General features: G+C 46.2%; 1 protein-coding gene across 6 annotated transcripts in view; it reads right to left on the bottom strand.

Annotated features, from left to right (window-relative positions):
• FAM117B (family with sequence similarity 117 member B) overlaps window positions 1-18814 on the bottom strand; it is a 118029-nt gene extending 99215 nt beyond the window's left edge. For 5 of the 6 annotated variants that reach the window (XM_073306453.1, XM_073306451.1, XM_073306452.1 and 2 more), the window contains exon 1: window positions 18038-18814. In XM_073306453.1, the coding sequence (XP_073162554.1) occupies window positions 18038-18791 (754 nt within the window). In that variant the 5' untranslated portion in view covers window positions 18792-18814. The remainder of the gene's footprint in view (window positions 1-18037) is intronic. The other variant, XM_073306454.1, reaches the window with a different exon arrangement.
• Between the last annotated feature and the right edge of the window lie 464 nt (window positions 18815-19278).

Raw genomic sequence — 19278 nt, 5'->3', positions numbered from 1 at the left:
TGCAGTGAAACCCTGTTGTATTGTAACAACTTGAGGGCACTAACTCAATTTAAAAAAAACAAAAAACTGGCAATGGCCATTGTGTCATCATGCCCTACCACTGGGGGTCTTCAAAACTTGGCAGCTTGACATTCTATATCCTGGAATTATGAGACACTGTCCTCCACCCCACACAATGTCTTGAATGTAATTATACCTGCCATTAGCCACTGGATTGTGGAGGACAATGTCCAGCTCCACTCGAAGATGGGGAATCCACTGAGATGGTGTTAACTGACATTCCCCATTTTTCACAAAACTGTGGCTCTGCAACTCCTTAACTCAAGAGTGCAATCTATGACCCTGACACTGGATGAGGCTTGGATAAAGAGGTTGCCCAACTTGGGATAGACATGCCCGCCCACCCCTGCCCTTTCTGTCTTAGAGCTGCTATTAACACTTTCATACAAACTTGCGGTGCTGTTGCTAAACCTCAGGGCAAGTACCTGTACTGGTAGAATTATGCTCTAAGAGCAAAAGTATAGGAAGCATTTGTGAAATTGTCCAATTGGGAGATGGAGAACGTATCTTTCAAATATACTTGTGTCATGAAGCCCTTTCAAATATACTTGTGTATCATGAAGCCCTGTATGTTGATTGCAGCTAGTGTACATTTGAAGATCTGCCTTGAATTTATTTCTTCATAGAGCTGTTGAGATACAAGCTGTTCTACAACTGCTCTGTAGCCAACTTTTATTGGACTAGAAACAATATGGAGTAAATGCCCTGTTTCCTCTGTAGGGACGGGATAGGTTCCATTGCTCCCAATCATGGGAGAGTTAGGATGACTGTCTGCATGTCCTGACTCCTCCTCTTCCTCAAAAAAAGAGCCCTTAAAAAAAAGTCTAAGTCGGAGAGAAACCTTGCAATACTCCTTACCCATATTAGTATTGCTTGTGAAAGCATGCAGGGAGCACTTAGATTCAGATGACAAGTTCATTTTGGTTTATTTCTTTATATTGTTGGCTCTGATAGTGGTCACGTCCGAAGGAGAGGGCTGAGATGATGCCTGTCTAGACTTGGCTACCTTTGAACAGCCTGTATAGTGAAAGGGCCACTCTAAGGTAAACAAAAACAACACAACAAAACCTCTCAGTTAGAAGTGACAAGTCCCTGACCACCAAGGAAACAGGCATACTTATCTTTGTTAGTGATGCCAGAATAAACTTTGGTGTACACTGAGGAACCTTCTACCCTTATAAAATGGTGGCTTGAGGAAGGAAGGGATGACAAATATTGGGGACCAAAAGGCATCTAAAAGCCTACCAGTTCTTCTACACCTGGGCTGCTGTTCCTCCCCTTATTCAATAGGGATCTGCAAGGGAAATGAGGTGGAGGGGGTGGTGAGGGCCTGGCAACCTGCAGAAGAAGATGGGAACAATAATCTGGACATTAGGGCATGGTGACCCACAGCAGCAAGAAGGAATTGCAACCCAATTCTATAGAAGTCTTAGGTGTGGCAGGAAAAACTTATCCCACTATTATACTTTCCCACAGAGGGAAGATATAGTCATAGGTTGCCTTGGGTATCTGTGGTTACCATAAGAATAGTTTACAATACTCAATATGCTCTTGATTGGAAGTCTATCCTCAGTTAAAATATACTGGGGGGGGGGGGGGAACAATCTGATTTGGAGTGCTGGCCTTCCTCCCCTAAGGGAGAATTCCCTTGAGGGAGGTGGCAGGGTAGAACACCCCGGACAAATTGACAAATGTCTACAGCCTGGGTCTTTTCTGCACTGATTTGCCATAAAGCATCTGTAATTACCATGCTATCCAGTGAGGAGGCATAGAAGAGAATGCCCACGCATACCTGGCAGGGATATCACATCACTTTGGCAGGAACACTCACTATGGTGTTCATGGACTGCTGGTTTAGCGAATACACTGTTTGAAGCCACACCTGTAGGCACCGAAGGTGGTGCCAGGCATATGGTGTGACATAAATCACAAAGCCATATGACCAAGGAGAGACAGGAAATCTTGATAGGTACTTAAGGACTGCTTATGATCTGGTCTATGTCTGAAACCTGTCCCTTTGCAAGTAAGCCCTTTCTCTGACTGAATTTAAACTAGTCTGCATAGGAGTGAGGATGAACTTTTTGGTGTTTACGCTGACCCCCAAAGAGAAGTTGCAGCATTGTCAAAGTTGATGCATAAGCCTCTTGGTGTTACTTGGCAACAAGGAGCCAATCGTCAAGTTAGGGGAAGACCGTGAAACCACAGCATCTGATATAGGCTGCTACTACGGAGAACACCTTGGTCAAGACCCTACGGGCAGTATCAATGCCAATAGGGAGTACTTTGTATTGAAAGGGGTCAGAGTCCAGTATGAATCTGAGAAAGAATCTGTGAGCAGGATGAATGTCCACATGGAAGTAGGCATCCTTCATGTCGAGAGCTGTAAACCACGTCTTTTTCCAAGGATGGAATTACAGATGCCAATGTGACCATGTGAAACTTGACTTTGCAAACAAAAGAGTTGAGATGACAAAGACCAAAAATTGGTCTCCAACTGGCCTTCTTTTCTGGTATCAGAAATTAAGTTGAGTAAAAACCTCTCCCTTGGTACTGAAAAGGAACCTGCCCTATCGCTCCCCACTGTAAGAGGGATTCTACTTCTTGTTTGAGAATCTTCTTGTGAGAGTGGTGCCCAAAAAGGGCTGAGAAAGGAAGTTTTGAAGGGTGTAGGAAAGTATGTTATTGTATAGCCAGAATGGATGAGGTTCAACACCCATTTGTCCATTGTTACTGCACTTCAGTTGTTGAAAAAGAATGGCACACAACCCCCAAAAGATACATGGGGATGGGGGAGAGGAGAACACCTAACTAGAAACTATCAGATAAAACTCTAAATGCTATTTACAGAAGTCTATATATATGATCACAGAAAAAGGAATAAAGGGGAAGCTTTGGATACTGGAGGTTCCAACACAAACCCTGTGGCTGCAAGAGGGAACTGGAGAATCGGTCAGTCTGCCCTGCCTTTTGTCTCCTTGGTTGAAGGTACAAGGGGAGCTAGGGTGCAAATGTAGACCAACAGGCACTGCTTTCAAAACTCTCTGGCTCCAGGGACACGTAGCGCATGCATACGCACAGTGGAATACTCATAGGTACCAGCACTCAAAGAAGAGCTGTTACTTGTTCTATTCAATCTGCCAGTGCCCTAAGAAATGATTCGGTGGCTACATAATTTGGCATTTTTCAAGATGGCAAGGAATCCAGTATTACACTGAAGCCAGGTACTCAACTTGTTTTCCAGTCTATCATGCTGGGTTTGTTTTCAGTTGCCTCTTGTCCTGTAGCTTTCCCCACAAGGGGGAGTTAATTTAATTACAATGAAAAATCCTGGCTATTCCAAGCATGAGCACCTGGAGAGCAAAAGACAGAGTCCTGCTTACAGCAAAAAAGTAGTGGAGACAAAAGCATACACTAACGAGCTGGGAAAGCATGGAGATCAGGGAGAACCAGTTGAAGTCCGATACAGGTTCTCAAGGTCCCTGGGCACACAGGCAGGAGGTGGCTCCAAGCTCAGTAATTTAGATACAGACACGACATCTTCCTTTCCAAATGCAAACAGATGGACATCATACCGAAAGGACTGAAGGTAAAAAATCCATTACAATCTACATACCACACAGACTATGCTGACAGCTTGTGCCACACACTCTCAAAGAAACTGCAGAACCACCTGATCAACATCCTCTACAGCAAACAGGGAAAGATTAAGAATGAGCTCTCAAAACTGGAAACTCTCATAAAAAAAACAACCTTCCACACAAACTTCCTCATGGCTGGACTTTACAAAAACTAGACCAGCCATTTACAACACATACTTTGCTTCTCTGCAAAAGAAAAGGGACACTAAACTATCTAAACTACTACATGCCACAAAGGGCCACAACAGTGGTTCCCTTAACCCACCGAGCAATATTGTTAATCTATCCAACTATACTCTTAGCCCAGCAGAAGAATCTGTCCTATCTTGGGGCCTCTCCTTCTACCCCTCCACCCCCACAAACATGATACAGTTCTGTGGTGACCTAGAATCCTATTTTCGACGTCTCCGACTCAAGGAATGTTTCCAACACACCTCTGAACAACATATTAACCCACGGAGACCTTCCTACCAAGAATACAAAAAGAAGGATTATGGGTGGACTCCTCCTGAAGGTCGAAACAGACTGGACTTCTACATAGAGTGCTTCCGCTGACGTGCATGGGCCGAAATTGTGGAAAAGCATCATCACTTGCCCCATAACCCCAGCTATGCAGAACACAATGCCATCCACAGCCTCAGAAACAACTCTGACATCATAATCAAAAAGGCTGACAAAGGAGGTGCTGTCGTCATTATGAATAGGTCGGAATATGAACAAGAGGCTGCTAGGCAGCCCTCCAACACCACTTTCTACAAGTCATTACCCTCTAATCCCACTGAGGGTTACCAAAAGAAACTACACCATCTGCTCAAGAAACTCCCTGAAAAAGCACAAGAACAAATCCGCACAGACACACAGCTAGAACCCAACCTGGGGTATTCTATCTGCTACCCAAGATCCATAAACCTGGAAATCCTGGACGCCCCATCATCTCAGGTATTGGCACCCTGACATCAGTATTGTCTGGCTATGTAGACTCCCTCCTCAGGCCCTACACTACCAGCACTCCCAGCTACCTTTGAGACACCACTGACTTCCTGAGGAAACTACAGTCCATCAGTGATCTTCCTGAAAACACCATCCTGGCCACTATGGATGTAGAAACCCTCTACACCAACATTCCACACAAAGATGGACTACAGGCCGTCAGGAACATTATCCCCTATAATGTCACGGCCAACCTGGTGGCTGAATTTTGTGACTTTGTCCTCACCCATAACTATTTCACATTTGGGGACAATGTATACCTTCAAATCAGCGGCACTGCTATGGGTACCCGCATGGCCCCACAGTATGCCAACACTTTTATGGCTGACTTAGAACAATGCTTCCTCAGCTCTCGTCCCCTAATGCCACTACTCTACTTGCATTACATTGATGACATCTTCATCACCTGGACCCAGGGAAAAGAAGCCCTTGAGGAATTCCACCATGATTTCAACAATTTCCACCCCACCATCAACCTCAGCCTGGACCAGCCTACACAAGAGATCCACTTCCTAGATATTACAGTCCTAATAAGTGATGGTCACATAAACACCACCCTATACCAGAAACCTACTGACCGCTATTCCTACCTACATGCCTCCAGCTTTCATCCAGACCACACCACACGATCCATTGTCTGCAGCCAAGCTCTGCAATACAACCACATTTGCTCCAACCCCTCAGACAGAGACAAACACCTACAAGATCTCTATCAAGTATTCTTACAACTACAATACCCACCTGCTGAAGTGAAGAAACAGAATGTAGAGCCAGAAGAGTACCCAGAAGTTACCTACTACAGGACAGGCCCAACAAAGAAAATAACAGAACACCACTAGCCATCACCTTCAGCCCCCAACTAAAACCCCTCCAGCACATCTTCAAGGATCTACAACCTATCCTGAATGACGACCCATCACTCTCACAGATCTTGGGAGACAGGCCAGTCCTTGCTTACAGACAGGCCCCCAATCTGAAGCAAATACTCACCAGCAACTACACATCACACAATAAAAACACTAACCCAGGAACCTATCCTTGCAACAAAGCCCGTTGCCGACTGTGTCCACATATCTATTCAGGGGACACCATCACAGGGCCTAATCACATCAGCCACACTATCAGAGGCTCGTTCACCTGCACATCTACAAATGTGATATATGCCATCATGTGCCAGCAATGCCCCTCTGCCATGTACATTGGTCAAACTGGACAGTCTCTACGTAAAAGAATAAATGGACACAAATCAGATGTCAAGAATTATAATATTCATAAACCAGTCGGAGAACACTTCAATCTCTTTGGTCACTCGATTACAGACTTAAAAGTGGCAATTCTTCAACAAAAAAAACTTCAGAAACAGACTCCAATGAGAGACTACTGAATTGGAATTAATTTGCAAACTGGATACAATTAACTTAGGCTTGAATAAAGACTGGGAGTGGATGTGTCATTACACAAAGTAAAACTATTTCCCCATGTTTATCCCCCCCCCCCCCCACACACACAGTTCCTCAGACATTCTTGTCAACTGCTGGAAATGGCCCACCTTGATCATCACTAGAAAAGGTTCCCCCCCCCCCCCACTCTCCTGCTGCTAATAGCTCATCTTACCTGATCACTCTTGTTACAGTGTGTATGGTAACACCCATTGTTTCATGTTCTCTGTGTATATAAATCTCCCCACTGTATTTTCCACTGCATGCATCTGATGAAGTGAGCTGTAGCTCATGAAAGCTTATGTTCAAATAAATTTGTTAGTCTCTAAGCTGCCACAAGTACTCCTTTTCTTTTTGCAGATACAGACTAATGGCTGCTACTCTGACAATAATTAACCATAAGAAATACTTCCCAAAGGGTGAAGCAGATTCTCCAATACTAGTAACTTTTAAATCAAGATCAGATGTTTTTCTAAAATATGTGCTCTAGTTCAAATAGGAATTCCGGGAAATTCTATGGTCTGCGTTATACAGGAGGTCAGACTCTATGATCACAAAGGTCCCTTCCAGCCTTAAAAATCCACGAAAATAAATTGCAGTAGAAAACAAGTTTTACATCTACCAATGCGTATTTTCAACCATAAACTATAGCTGTGGGTATCTGTGTGGGACAGATGGGATGGGAATGAGGATATTTCATGGCCACAGAAGAAATTAGCATTGCTGTGAAATGTGGGGTTGCTGCCACAGAGTTCAGTCCTACAGTGCCACTGTGTACAGAGCCTCAAACATACTCACACATGGGATCAAGTTTGCAGAAAGCACCGAGGAGCATTCTTGAAATATTTAATAGTTTAACTATAGTAGAACCTCAGACACCTTTTACAAACACCAAAGTTACGAACTGACCAGTCACCATACACCACTTTTGAAGCAGAAGTGTGCAATCAGGCAGCAGCAGAGGGGGGGAAAAGAAGGAAAAAAAAGCAAATACAGTACAATACTGTGTTAAACTACTAAAAAAAAGGGGGGGGGCGGAGTTTGAAAGGTAAGTAAACTTTTACTATGCTTGCTTCATTTAAATTAAGATGATTAAAAGCAGCATTTTTCTTCTGCATGGTAAAGCTGCATTAAGTCAATGTTCAGCTGTAAACTTTTTAAAGAACCAAAATGTTTTGTTCAGAGTTAAAAACAATCTCAATTCCCGAAGTGCTTGTAACTCTGAGGTTCTATTGTATTTGAAGGGGAGGATTATTTATTACAAATAAAATGCTTGTAATTTGACAAAAAAGAGTTACTGCTTCTGCCTTCAAAAACCTTCAGGGAAACAAACCACACATATTAAAGATCCTTATTTTATAAAGAATTTAACTTCCCTAAGCAGCAATACATTGCCTTGTACTTAGCATCCTGGCAACTTTCTTGATGCTCTTTTCTTTTATCTTGAGAAGTACTAATTTGTGATTTTCATTATTTTTCAAGCACATTCAGTTTATCTTTCTACTCTAAATTGGTCAACTTTTTATTATAAAGACTACTGGCAAATTATGTGTGTATACAAGTCAGTCAGAATTTATAAGGGCAACATTCCTCTTCCATAAAAATGAAATTCAGTACATTTACTTTACACTGGGGTATTTTCTTCCACCTCCTCCCCCCCCAATAATGGGGTCACCTAAACTAGGACATCTGCCAGCCAATGCATCACAAAGACAGGTATCACATTTTCCAGCTGCTAACACAGCTGTAAGAATTGGAAAATACACTTTTTAAAAAGGCATATTTATAATGTAACATTAAGTTATCTTTATTAGTTCTTGGAATCTAAGCTACTTGCATAGGGTGACCAGATGTCCCATTTTTAAAAGGACAGTCCCGTATTTAAGCCCTCCTGCAAGCGTCCTGACTTTTTCTTAAAAAACAGGCAAATTGTCCCATATTTTCTGTCTCCTCCCCATCAGTACTGGCAGCTCCTGCTGCTGGCCGGATCCCTGCTCACCAGACAACTGCCCACCAGTGGTGAGTCGGGGGGTCCAATGGCAGATAATGGAGGTGGTTGTGTAAGGCTAGGGGTGGGTCAAAGATGCAACACGCAGGGCCAGCAGCTCCCCCTGCTGGTCTATCAGCGCAGCTTTTGTTGCATGTTGGCTCTCAGCCAGCAGGGCCCCACCCCATCCCGTTTCCCGCAGGCACTGGCTGCGCACTGTCAGCTGCGGTGGCTGGTGCATGTGGCAGCCAGTTAAGTGTCACCTCTGCTGTCCACCCATCTGCCCTTTACGTGCTCTCCCTCTCACTGTCCTTGCCATGTTTCCCCCCCCCCGCCTCCCCCAAGCCCCGCTGCTCCTCCATATCCCTCCCCCTCCAGTGGGATGCATCCTGCTCCCAGTGCTGTGCGGAGAACCAGCCCCTGGTCAGAGCACTCAGCTCACCAACAGCCTGGCCAGCAGGCTCCTTCCTTCGCCCCGTCTCTGGCTGGGCTGGCGCCCCGGGAAAACCCAAGACACTCCAGCCCGGGACACTGGCTAGGAGGAGCCGAGCCCTTCATGTGCCAAAGCCCCACACAGCGCTGGCACAGGGAAGCCTCTCTGCCCCTCAGCTAAGCTCTGTAGTGGCGGGGGGAGGGAGTGGAAGCAATTTCCAGCCTGTCTGCACCCCAACCCTGCAGGCTGCACAGCAGCGCTTAGGCAGGGGCTTAGCTCTTCAGCCCCCCCACCCCGAGTCCTGCCCCCAGAGAGTGTGGGGCTGCTCCATCCTGTCCCCTAGGCACCCTCCCATGCTGAGCCACCTATCAGGCTGGGTCACTGAAGCCCCTACAGTCAAGTTCCCTGGGCCCTGTTGCACAATGCATCCTCAGGTCTTAACCACAGGAGGAAGCCGGGGGTGGGGGTGAGGGGACGGACACGACAACATGGGGCACACAAACACACGAGCTCTGCAAAGACACTAGCCAGGTCATCCTTTCCCCTTCCTGATGGAAGCAGCTGCTGTCCCTTCCCTCCCGCACGTGCCAAAAGGCTGCTGCTAGCCACATTCTGGTGTGAACCCTGACAGAAATCTGGGGAGGGGAGGCATGTGACCCTGCTTGGCACACCACCTGCACCCCATGTGTTGCCTCTGAAACACGCGGTGCCAGGTACCAGGAGAGGCAGGTCCATACCGGGGGCCCAGCCAGGCATGGAGGGCAGAGAGTGCTGGTCGGTCATCCCCATCTTTTGAGAGAGAGAGAGGTGTGTGTGACACCTCTCTCCATGTGAGCCTTAAAGATAAGAAGGTAAATTAAAATAATCCAACTACTTAGTATTTCTTTTTAACAGGGGTTTAGTCAACTTAATGTTAACTTGAACGTTTGTACTGCATAGTTCTAATTGATTGCTGTTGAACTCACTTAAATATGAGTAATTTTACCAGATGTCCTGTATTCAGCATAGGGAAATATGGTCACCCTATACTTGCATGTTCCTGCAAAAAGTGCTACTGAAACTTTAGTTTCAGACTTTTAAGATAAGATGAAGTGCTTACTTCCTGAACCTTATTAAAAAAAGATGCCAACATTTTTTTTTTAATTTTCATGTTTTAGGACATTACAGCTTAATAAAAACTTATTTTGTGCAACACACACAAGACTAAGTACACATTGGCATCAAGTCTTCAGCAGTAGGTAAGTAATTAGCAAGCCAACATTTAAGCCACATAGCCAGTACAAGTATACAAAAACAATTATACTGGAACAGATGATTTGAGTTCCCAATCAATTATAACTGACACAATAAACCTCTTCATTCTACCCAAATGTAATGAAGCAGTTTAACTATAGTAAAAGCTGTGTTATCTGGCACTTAATCAACCGGAAAGCTCTATTAACCGGCATTTCTGATATCTCCCAATACAAATCTTCAATCTAGTAACCAGGACTACTATGCTGCCCAGGAGGCTATGTAATTGCATTTTCTGCACTCGTCTTCTGCCTCTTTTGTAGTAGAAGTAAAGTAAGCAAGCTGATATCAGGGATTTATTCAAAAAAGCAGCTTCCAGGGTGTGTCATAGGGTCATTACAGATTCAGCCCAATCTCCTACAACTTCTACATCTACAATGATAATTGATGTTGATAATGATGACCCAGAGGTACTGCAAGATCCTGAAGTGCCTTCTGAATCATCAAAGAAAGATTAAATTATGTTCAGTATAGTTTTAGTGTTATGTATTTTTAGTGATCTGGGTGTATGCCATGCGCTGCCCATAGTGATATGTAGTGTCTGTCATAAAATAACCTACTGTATAGAAAACTTTACCCATATACACCTAAGTGCTTCAAGAAACCAACTACTCTGCAATGCAGTATCACTACTGGATTGGTGAGTACCTGTATACTATTTTATACGTTATTCATTTTATTGTCTTTTAATTCTTTAAAAATTGGTATTCCATTGGTAAGTATAATTCAGTTAACTGGAATTTTTGATTAACTGGCACTCCCATTCCCCCCAACATACCGGATAACAAAGCTTTTACTATACAAGAAAAAAGGAAGTTATAGGCCTCAAAAAAATCAAGGTAGGGTTAGCTCTCCTTCTTGTAATTTTAATCACCTTTGGGTGGATACCTACTGCTCCCTCCATCTAACTACTGAAAAGTAGCAGCAAACAATAGAAATATATGCTCCAGGCAAGGGGAAAAAAAACTTCCAGAGAACTGTATGTATCCATCTTCAAAAGCAGTGTAATAATTATTTAAACTATAGGAATATTCCCTCTGTCTACTTGGTAAAGTGACCAAATTGGTCGGTCAAACCTGGGTGTGTCACTTGTAGGAGCAACTTCTAATCTTCCCATTGGATGAAGCCGTGAAGGTGGTGTATGGTGCAAAGGAACCATAAATCTACTTGTGCTACCATAATCCCTATTTACTTACAACTGGCTCCTCAGCAGTCTGAAGAAGCTTATTTCCACAACTTTTTTCTTCGAGAAGTGAAACAAGAGTGAGGTTGGGTCAAGAATGATCCTAAAGAGAAGTTTGTGACATGAAATCAGGGAACTCTTCTGGCAATTCATGATGAAACCATGAAGATATAATACCAGCATTGCACTACACTTAAGGACCGCTACAACCTTGTAAAAAGTAAGGCTTCACTATCATCTAGATAGTAGTGTACCTGGATGCTTTCCTTTCTCTGTCTGGCTATCAAAAATGACCACTAAGTTCATAAACACCTGTGATGGTGTACAAATCCCACACTGGGGAACAACAGGTTAAGGAGTAGCTCTGGTCACAGGAGACTCCACCCAGCCACACATGCTGGGTGTGCTCTCAACGGGTGTGTATCTTAAAAGGACGCAGCACAGCTCAGTCATGGCAGTTTGCGCAAGGGAGCAGACCTGCAGTGGCAGCTCTACGGGCATCCAACAGGAATCTCATATTGCCGTGAAGCCAACCTCAACTCAGAACTACTAGTCACTACAGAAGAGATGGGGAGCTGCTGCTCCTAAGTGGGGAAGGCAATCTCTTGACCTCCTTCTTGGGGAAGAGGGTACTGTGCAGACCGTAAGCCAGGCTTTCACTTTGCCTCTGGAGAGGCCAGGATATGATAGAAGTAACCCAGGGAGTAAACTGGGTGATACCGTAGCCCAGATCACACCCCTGAACGGCTTGCCTCAGGGCCCTGGGATGGAACTCAGAGGAGTGGGAGGACCCAGGTTCCCATTCCACCAACTCCCCGGACTTGAAACACTATGTACTACTGCCAGCCCCCTGTACCTGACCCACTAGGTGGTATTGCTGACCACAGTTCTTAACAATAGGGAACATGGTCTAAGGAGATGATTACCAATCAAAACACCCAAGAAGCAGATACCAACCCAAAAGGCATTGCTCGCAACTGGCTTGCGAACCACAGGAAGCATTAGTGGTGTGAACATGCAGTTGACTTCTTTTAGATTGGTAGAATACACATGCATGCACTTCCCTGAACAAGCGGAGTTATTTCCAGATTAATGAGCTGCATCCTCAAGGTGTCTTGCAAATAGGGCTTGAAGAAGCAAAGCTAATCAGAAGTGTTAAAAAAAGGTTCTGGAAGGGGCCAGAAGGGGAGACTAGAGAGAGACTTTTCCGAGTCAAATAGGCTGTTCAAATAATTTAAAGCTGGGGTGATCAGTCATAGAATCATAGAATATCAGGGTTGGAAGGGACCCCAGTAGGTCATCTAGTCCAACCCCCTGCTCAAAGCAGGACCAATTCCCAGTTAAATCATCCCAGCCAGGGCTTTGTCAAGCCTGACCTTAAAAACCTCTAAGGAAGGAGATTCTACCACCTCCCTAGGTAACGCATTCCAGTGTTTCACCACCCTCTTAGTGAAAAAGTTTTTCCTAATATCCAATCTAAACCTCCCCCACTGCAACTTGAGACCATTACTCCTCGTTCTGTCATCTGCTACCATTGAGAACAGTCTAGAGCCATCCTCTTTGGAACCCCCTTTCAGGTAGTTGAAAGCAGCTATCAAATCCCCCCTCACATTTCATGTGAACGCTTGGAGAAACTGAGTGGTTTTAAACTAGGAGTCCCTGTTTGGAGAAATCCGAAGATGTGGATGGGAGGCAAAAAGAAGTAACATGCCCAGAAGTGGGTCCTCCCTGGGACATTTTTGGCAAAAGGATACTCTAATCTCTAGTGACAGTTTGGAAGCCAACGTTCCCCAATAGCACACATTTTCTCCCCACTTCTAGTACTAACAGCCAAATCAGTTAGAAGATATAATTGAGGGGCACTGTCTCAACGGGGAGAGATAAGTTACTAGAATACTGAATAGTGAGAACTTGTTCCTAGATCATTAATTTGGCCCCAAATTAGAATGTCACTTGTTGACATTGCACCCCATTGATCTTACTTCTGGGTCCGGCTACACCATTGCAATTGCTTAGAAATGCTGTGAAAACAGCTCCTGTATTAAGAACATCCACAGCCTCCCTTTGCTGTTCCAGAAAAGAACTCTCTCCCCCTACCAGACTGCTGCTAAGCATAGAGGAATGGAAGATAAAGGGGAAAAAACAACAACAACAGAAGGCACTAATAAGAGCTCTGAGAGGAACCTCTCTGCCTTCCCAAAAGCAGTGTATGTCAATGGTTAGGACAGTGGAAAATCATCTCGTGCTTATTCTACTAAACTTGGCCATTTTTCGTTAAACCTTCTTCACCCAACTTTCAGTTGGCTCCTCTTTCTGTTTGTCTATTTCTGTGTGCTTTCTGGAACAGAGATGGTCTTACCTGTTGTTTGTTTTTACAGTGACTAGCACAACAAAAAATATGTTCCTTTGTGGGAGTTCCTAGATCGCACTATAACACAGGTTACTCTGAATAATAATACACGGTTCTGACAGGGCAAAGGGAGCTAGCAGCTCTACCAAACATAAAAATCCAAGAAAGGGGACACTGTGAAGGAGACAAGAGAGTGGGAATAAAGTGAACAAATTAATCAGTATCTAGACTGAGGGAGTTGGAGAAAGACATTTCTTGTCCTCAGTGAAAGCAGCAGGGAAAAAAATATATGGAAAAAGTACACCCTGTTGCAGTTAATTCACCATTAAGGTAACAAAATCTTTGTTGGTGCACTGGTACTTTGTTCATACTATTTAAGAATAAGAGTCCTGGAGCCAAGATCTATTGAACTCTCACCTAAACAAACATGAAAATCAAGAAACCAATCACATGTGGCTAAAATATATTATATTATATATTTTATACAGCTACTAACTAGGCTACTAGCGGACATAATTACGAAGAGCCATTCTCACGAGAAGGAAAAATTATCTATCTGGTGCCTAATACATTTCTGATCTCTGAAGCATTTAATCAAAGGCTGGTGACCAGTATCTGAAGGTTTTTTCCAAAGAGTGATGCCAACACTTAGCCTCCAGTCAAACTGGAGCACAGAAAAAGGCTTAACGCCAAGAAGAGAGTAAAAGCTGATGGACCTCAACTTCTTCTGAGTTTACAAGTCAGATGCATAGGAAGAACTAGACAGCGGTCACTAAGAAAAAAAAATCGAACAGCAAATCAAGTTAAATGTCAATCCTTATCTAAGACCTAACTCAGTTCAAAATCCCTAAGCTACAAATCAAGACAGCTAGTCATATTTCTAAGCTTTGAGTATCAGTCCTAGTCAAACACTGAGTCAAGCAGGTTGTAGCAAACTTACCCATTCAAAATTTCTCATCAGCTGCTTGCTAGAAAGATCAGACCTTTTAGTAGAAAATTGCACAAAGGTTATGAAGTAGCATCTCAATTTAGAAGCAGATATATTTTGACTAACCCCAAGGCACATTTTAACCTCCAAAACTTGTGGTTACAATCGTGGGTGCAATAGTTTAAGCCATCATTAACCGGTTCCGAAAGCTAGAAAGCTGAGATTACTATTGAGCAGTAGGTTAACTAAACAACACCACGAAGTAGTTTGCAGGTCTCTAGCTCAAATTTTATTAGTAAAACCAGTAAACAATACTCCATGTTTTCCCCCTACACAAGGGGAAAAATAATCTAGTCAACTCATTGTAACTACCAACAATATATAAAGTAATGGACCACTCAGTATAAATAGTAATAACTATAATAAAAAACGAGCTTGGTTTCATAATTCCCAGTCAACACAAAAGCTGCTGTTTAAAATATTTAGACACTTGCTACTGGTTAAAAGCATGTTATGGTACAAAGCGTTTCCACATCCTGATAGAGAACAGGTAGTTCCTTTATATATTTAAGATATGTTTGCACAAATATGTACAATTAGTGACCAAGTTATTGGTATGTTTCCAGACCTTGATTCTTATGTAAACAAAATAAATTAGCCAGATAGACAGCAAAGTTTATCAGTTTTCTAGACTAGGGAACTGAAGACTGCAGACAGGACTGTGCTTCTGTCTAATGGTCTGATAAAGGACTGTACACTGCCACCTGAAACACAGGTTCAGAAGCAATCTTGTATATCTCCCCTGGCCAGATAAGAGAAACATTGAACAAAATGAGGCTTTCAGTCTGGGGGAGGTGAAAGAATTGAAAATTACTACTATTGAGAAACGAATTCTATAGTGTGGATCAGCACAAGCAACTTCATGAGACAGTAACAACTTCAGTAGCCATAACTTGTTGCATGCTTCACAGTCTTGTAGGGAAAAATAATTATAAATACTCCCTCACACTTTTTCAGGCTGAGTTTTTTTACATTCAATTCAATAACACTTCTCTGCATCTGTAATGTGATAACTTTTGAACACCACATCCAATTAATTCCAAGATCACAGGGAATATTCTAGGCATCAATGGCCACACTCTACTGATTTTATTTGGGGCAGAGGGGTGGTGGTCAGAAAATGGAAAGAGAGAAAACAGGGACACATGAAGGCCCTGCTGGCTTATTAGCATAGCCAGAGCCTCAAGCATCTTTGTAATGGTCTATAGATCATTCAAAACAACTACATTCACGGCACCCATTAATGTCTCCCATAATCTCCCCCTGCCAGGAGTTGTATGTCCCTCCATTCCCCCTGCTCCCATACCAGGATCCCCCATTCTCTTCCCAATACCAGCACCTCTGTTTACACGGTCATTCCCACTCCCCCCCCATGCCCTCGATGACAGGGGCTCTGTATCCCTCCTTCTGAGGTCCCTCCAACTTCCCCCAACAAGGAGATGGGAAGTTGCGGGGGGGGGGGGGGGGAGGTATGGGAGAGAAGCATAAAGGAGCTTGGGGGGGGGGGGGAATGCAGGGATGCAAAGAGCCCTTGGTATATATAATAAGTTCAGCCTACACAAACTAAACTATGAGGAACGCTCCCGCATACAAACTATTTAAGCCAATACAAAACTGAATATGCAAGCATCTAGTACCATCTTCAGCTTCTACATATCCCTTAAGTTTTCGTTTCCTAGGAAATGTATTTTAATTATCTACACAATTTACTAATAGTAGCATGTGCTGTTCCCAAAATGCTTCATTATATTGAAAGTTTGTCATCACTCCCCTGCACACACATCATTCTGCAGGGCTGACACTGGTGGCAGTTAGTGAGAGAGGCACTGCACAGGCATTTAAAACATTTTGAGTAGCCTAAAATTAATACTTCAATTATCTCCTCCTGATCACAGACTCATGGGCAGCAGCACTATGATGGAAATCAAGGAGTTTTCACTGTTCCCTTTGTATGGTCCCAGTGCAATCTTAGAATCCAGACAACTGTTTGCAAGTATCACACAGCTCATGGGTCTGAATTGGGACGAGTAATCTACAGCAGTGGTTCAAAACCGTTTTTTACTCAAGGACCCCTAAACTTAAATCGATAAACCAGAAAACCGCCAATCAGAGGCGATACATGGGGCAGTGGGGGCACACAGAGTCATGTGCCGCTGCCCCCCCAGATTTCTACCTTCCTTTTGGCCCTGCTCCCTGAACTGCTGATGTAGTAGTATGGCAGAGCACTGGTGTATCTCCTTGGCTAGCTGCTGCCTGCTTATGGAGCCATTGTCGGGAAGCAACCCCTTCTCATGGCAGGGGGAGGTGCCTCTTCTGCAGTGACGCTGCAATTTTTGGTTGCATCCGCCCCCCAACCCAGAAAGGCTGGGTGGCCCATTGATATGCGTCAGGGGGTGGAAATAGTGGGGCTCAAGCTCAGTCCTTGGTGGACTCCCTGAAACCTGCTCAGGGACCCCACGGGGCCCTGGACTCCTGTTTGGGAGCCAGCGTTCTACAGAAGGGCTGAGTATTTTATCTCATTTTCTTCTCCCTCTATGCTTTTTGCTTTCTGTAAATACTAAGAACGGCGTAAAAAAAATACTGCCACTCTGTAACTGAAAGATGATAGAACTAGCAAGTGAAAAGAGTAATAGTGGCATCAGCCATTCACTACATAAACATTACAGCAAGCCAATAAGTGAAGTTAAACTAGTCCTGAAGTCAGACAAGTCTGAGCGCATCCCTATCCTTTCCTCACCCTCCCAAACCTCCTCTGCCCTCCAGAAATACACAGCACTTGTTCTTACACAGCACTTTAAGTACGTAAATTGCTGTTCAAGAAGTTAATCATGTCCCCCTCTGCCACCAAAGCAAAAATCATTACTCCCAAATTACAGACAGACATCACTTTGTCTGATTCTCAAGTGACTTGCTCAAAGACACTTAAGTCAGGGGAGGAACCAGGCATAGAACACAGAATGTCCTGAGTTTCAAGCCCACACTAAACAATACTTTCCTCTGCAGCAAGTGATAGAATGAGGAGCTGGAACATCCAAGGATATGTCTACATGGCAAGTAAAAATCTGTGGCTGGCTCACGCCAGCTGACTCCTTTGAGGGGTCCCAGGCTCCAGCCCAAGCTCAAACAACTACACCATAATAAACAGCACCTTAGCCCAAGCCCTGCAAGCCTGAGTTAGCTGGTATGGGCCAGCTGCAGGTTTTTAATTGCGGTGTATAACATACCCTGACAGAAAAAGTTTCCACTACCACCTTGGATGCAGTGGCACTTCACCACTCAGTGCAGCCACATTGGGCCAAGCACTGCCATCACCCCCAGAGGCTGCATCTCCTACCCACCCTAACCACACAGACTGAGCCACCACAACCCACATTTCCATTGCCCCACACGGACCACTCCCTACCACTTGGGGGTCCCAGCCACCATCGCCGCCATGACCCGTGTTTCCAATGCCCAAGCCAACCACCCCTTTCCACCTGACAGGGTCCCCAGCCACCATTCCCCCCCCCTCCCCTGGCTACCACTGTGCCCACCCGCAGACATAGGGCCTTCCTGCCACCCCCTGTCATGCAGCGCCCCGCTGTCACACCATCATCCCGCAGACGAAGGGGGTCAGCAAGGCTGCGCCCCAGGGCCTCCTCACTAGGGTCTCCATTGCCCCCCGGCCCTCACTCACCTTTGCAGACGGGGGAGCTGGGGCTCTTCCTCTCCGGGGAGCTCCTGCCCTGCTCTGGGGAGCGCCGCCGCTGGCGATGCCGGACCCTGCCAGCCGAGGCACTGGCACTGCCCTCCGGCAAGGGCGGGGCGGGGGAGGCGCAGGGGGAGAGAACAGAGCTTGGCGGAGGAGGGGGCGGCGGGGGAGGAGGGGGCGGCAGTTGGTGAGGGCGCGGGGGGCTCCCACGCGCTCCCGGGCTGCCACGCGAGGAGGCAGAGGCGGCGGGGCCGCTGCCGCCCCCTCCCCCGGGCGTCTGCGTGGCCACCGCGGGGCCGGCGCGCGCGCTGCCGCCGCCGTTCGGGGGCGCTGCGCGCGTGGGGCTGGTGCTGCGCGAGGCAGGCGCCGCGCGTGAGAGACCCCCGCCTGCGGCGCTCGCGGCGCCGCCGCCGCTCCTCGTGGGGCTGCCATGTTGCTGCTGCTGCTGCTGCTTGAGCTGGAAGGGCACCGTGGCCCGCATGGGCTGCAGGCGGCTGCCCGCTCCCCCGCCTGCCGCCACGGCTGCCCCTCCTCCCCCCCCCAAGGAGGTAGCAGGCGTGGGGGAGCCATTGCGCCTCACGCGCTGGTGGGACATTGCGTGTCCAGCTCCGGGAAGCGGGGCGTCGGGAGAGACCGCGGACGGCTCCTCAAGGGGGTGTAAACACCTCGCACCCCCCCTCCCCGAGCGCAAGGCCCCTCGCGCTGCCAACAGCCGACCCGCCTGCTCCGTGTGCCTCATCAACAATAGTGCCCCGGACGCCCGCACCGCCCTCCGCCGCCCGCCATTGGACACGCCTCAGCCCCGCTCGCGCCGCTACAGCGTCCTGATTGGCTACGGGGCGCGCTCCTGAGTGGCCGGGTGCGGGCTCTTAAAGCGGCACTACGGAAGGTACATGTGCGCGTGCCCTAACCCGCGCCACCGGCCCACCCCGCCTCACGTTGTAGCCCACCCCATCGCCTCACCTGGGCGCTTGTCTCCCTCGACTCCCTCCGCTCTTCTATTCCGCCCCACACGCCCCTCACCTCGGCCTCAGTCCAGCAGGTGCTAGCAGCAGCAGACGGCCAGGTAAGTTATGGTTATAAATCTCTATACGGCCCGTGTGCTCTCTGTACACTCACAACCATCGCTCACACCCCCCGCACTGGCCCCACACATTCACCAAAAGGCATTTGTCGCCCACCACAACAAGTACGTGTGTAGTTTCTAGACCGGGGTGGGCAAACTT

Source organism: Lepidochelys kempii, chromosome 11 (assembly GCF_965140265.1).
Source record: "Lepidochelys kempii isolate rLepKem1 chromosome 11, rLepKem1.hap2, whole genome shotgun sequence".
Lineage (NCBI taxonomy): Eukaryota > Metazoa > Chordata > Testudines > Cheloniidae > Lepidochelys > Lepidochelys kempii.
The sequence above is the reverse complement of the archived record's forward strand: the minus strand, read 5'-3'. Positions and strand labels throughout refer to the sequence as shown.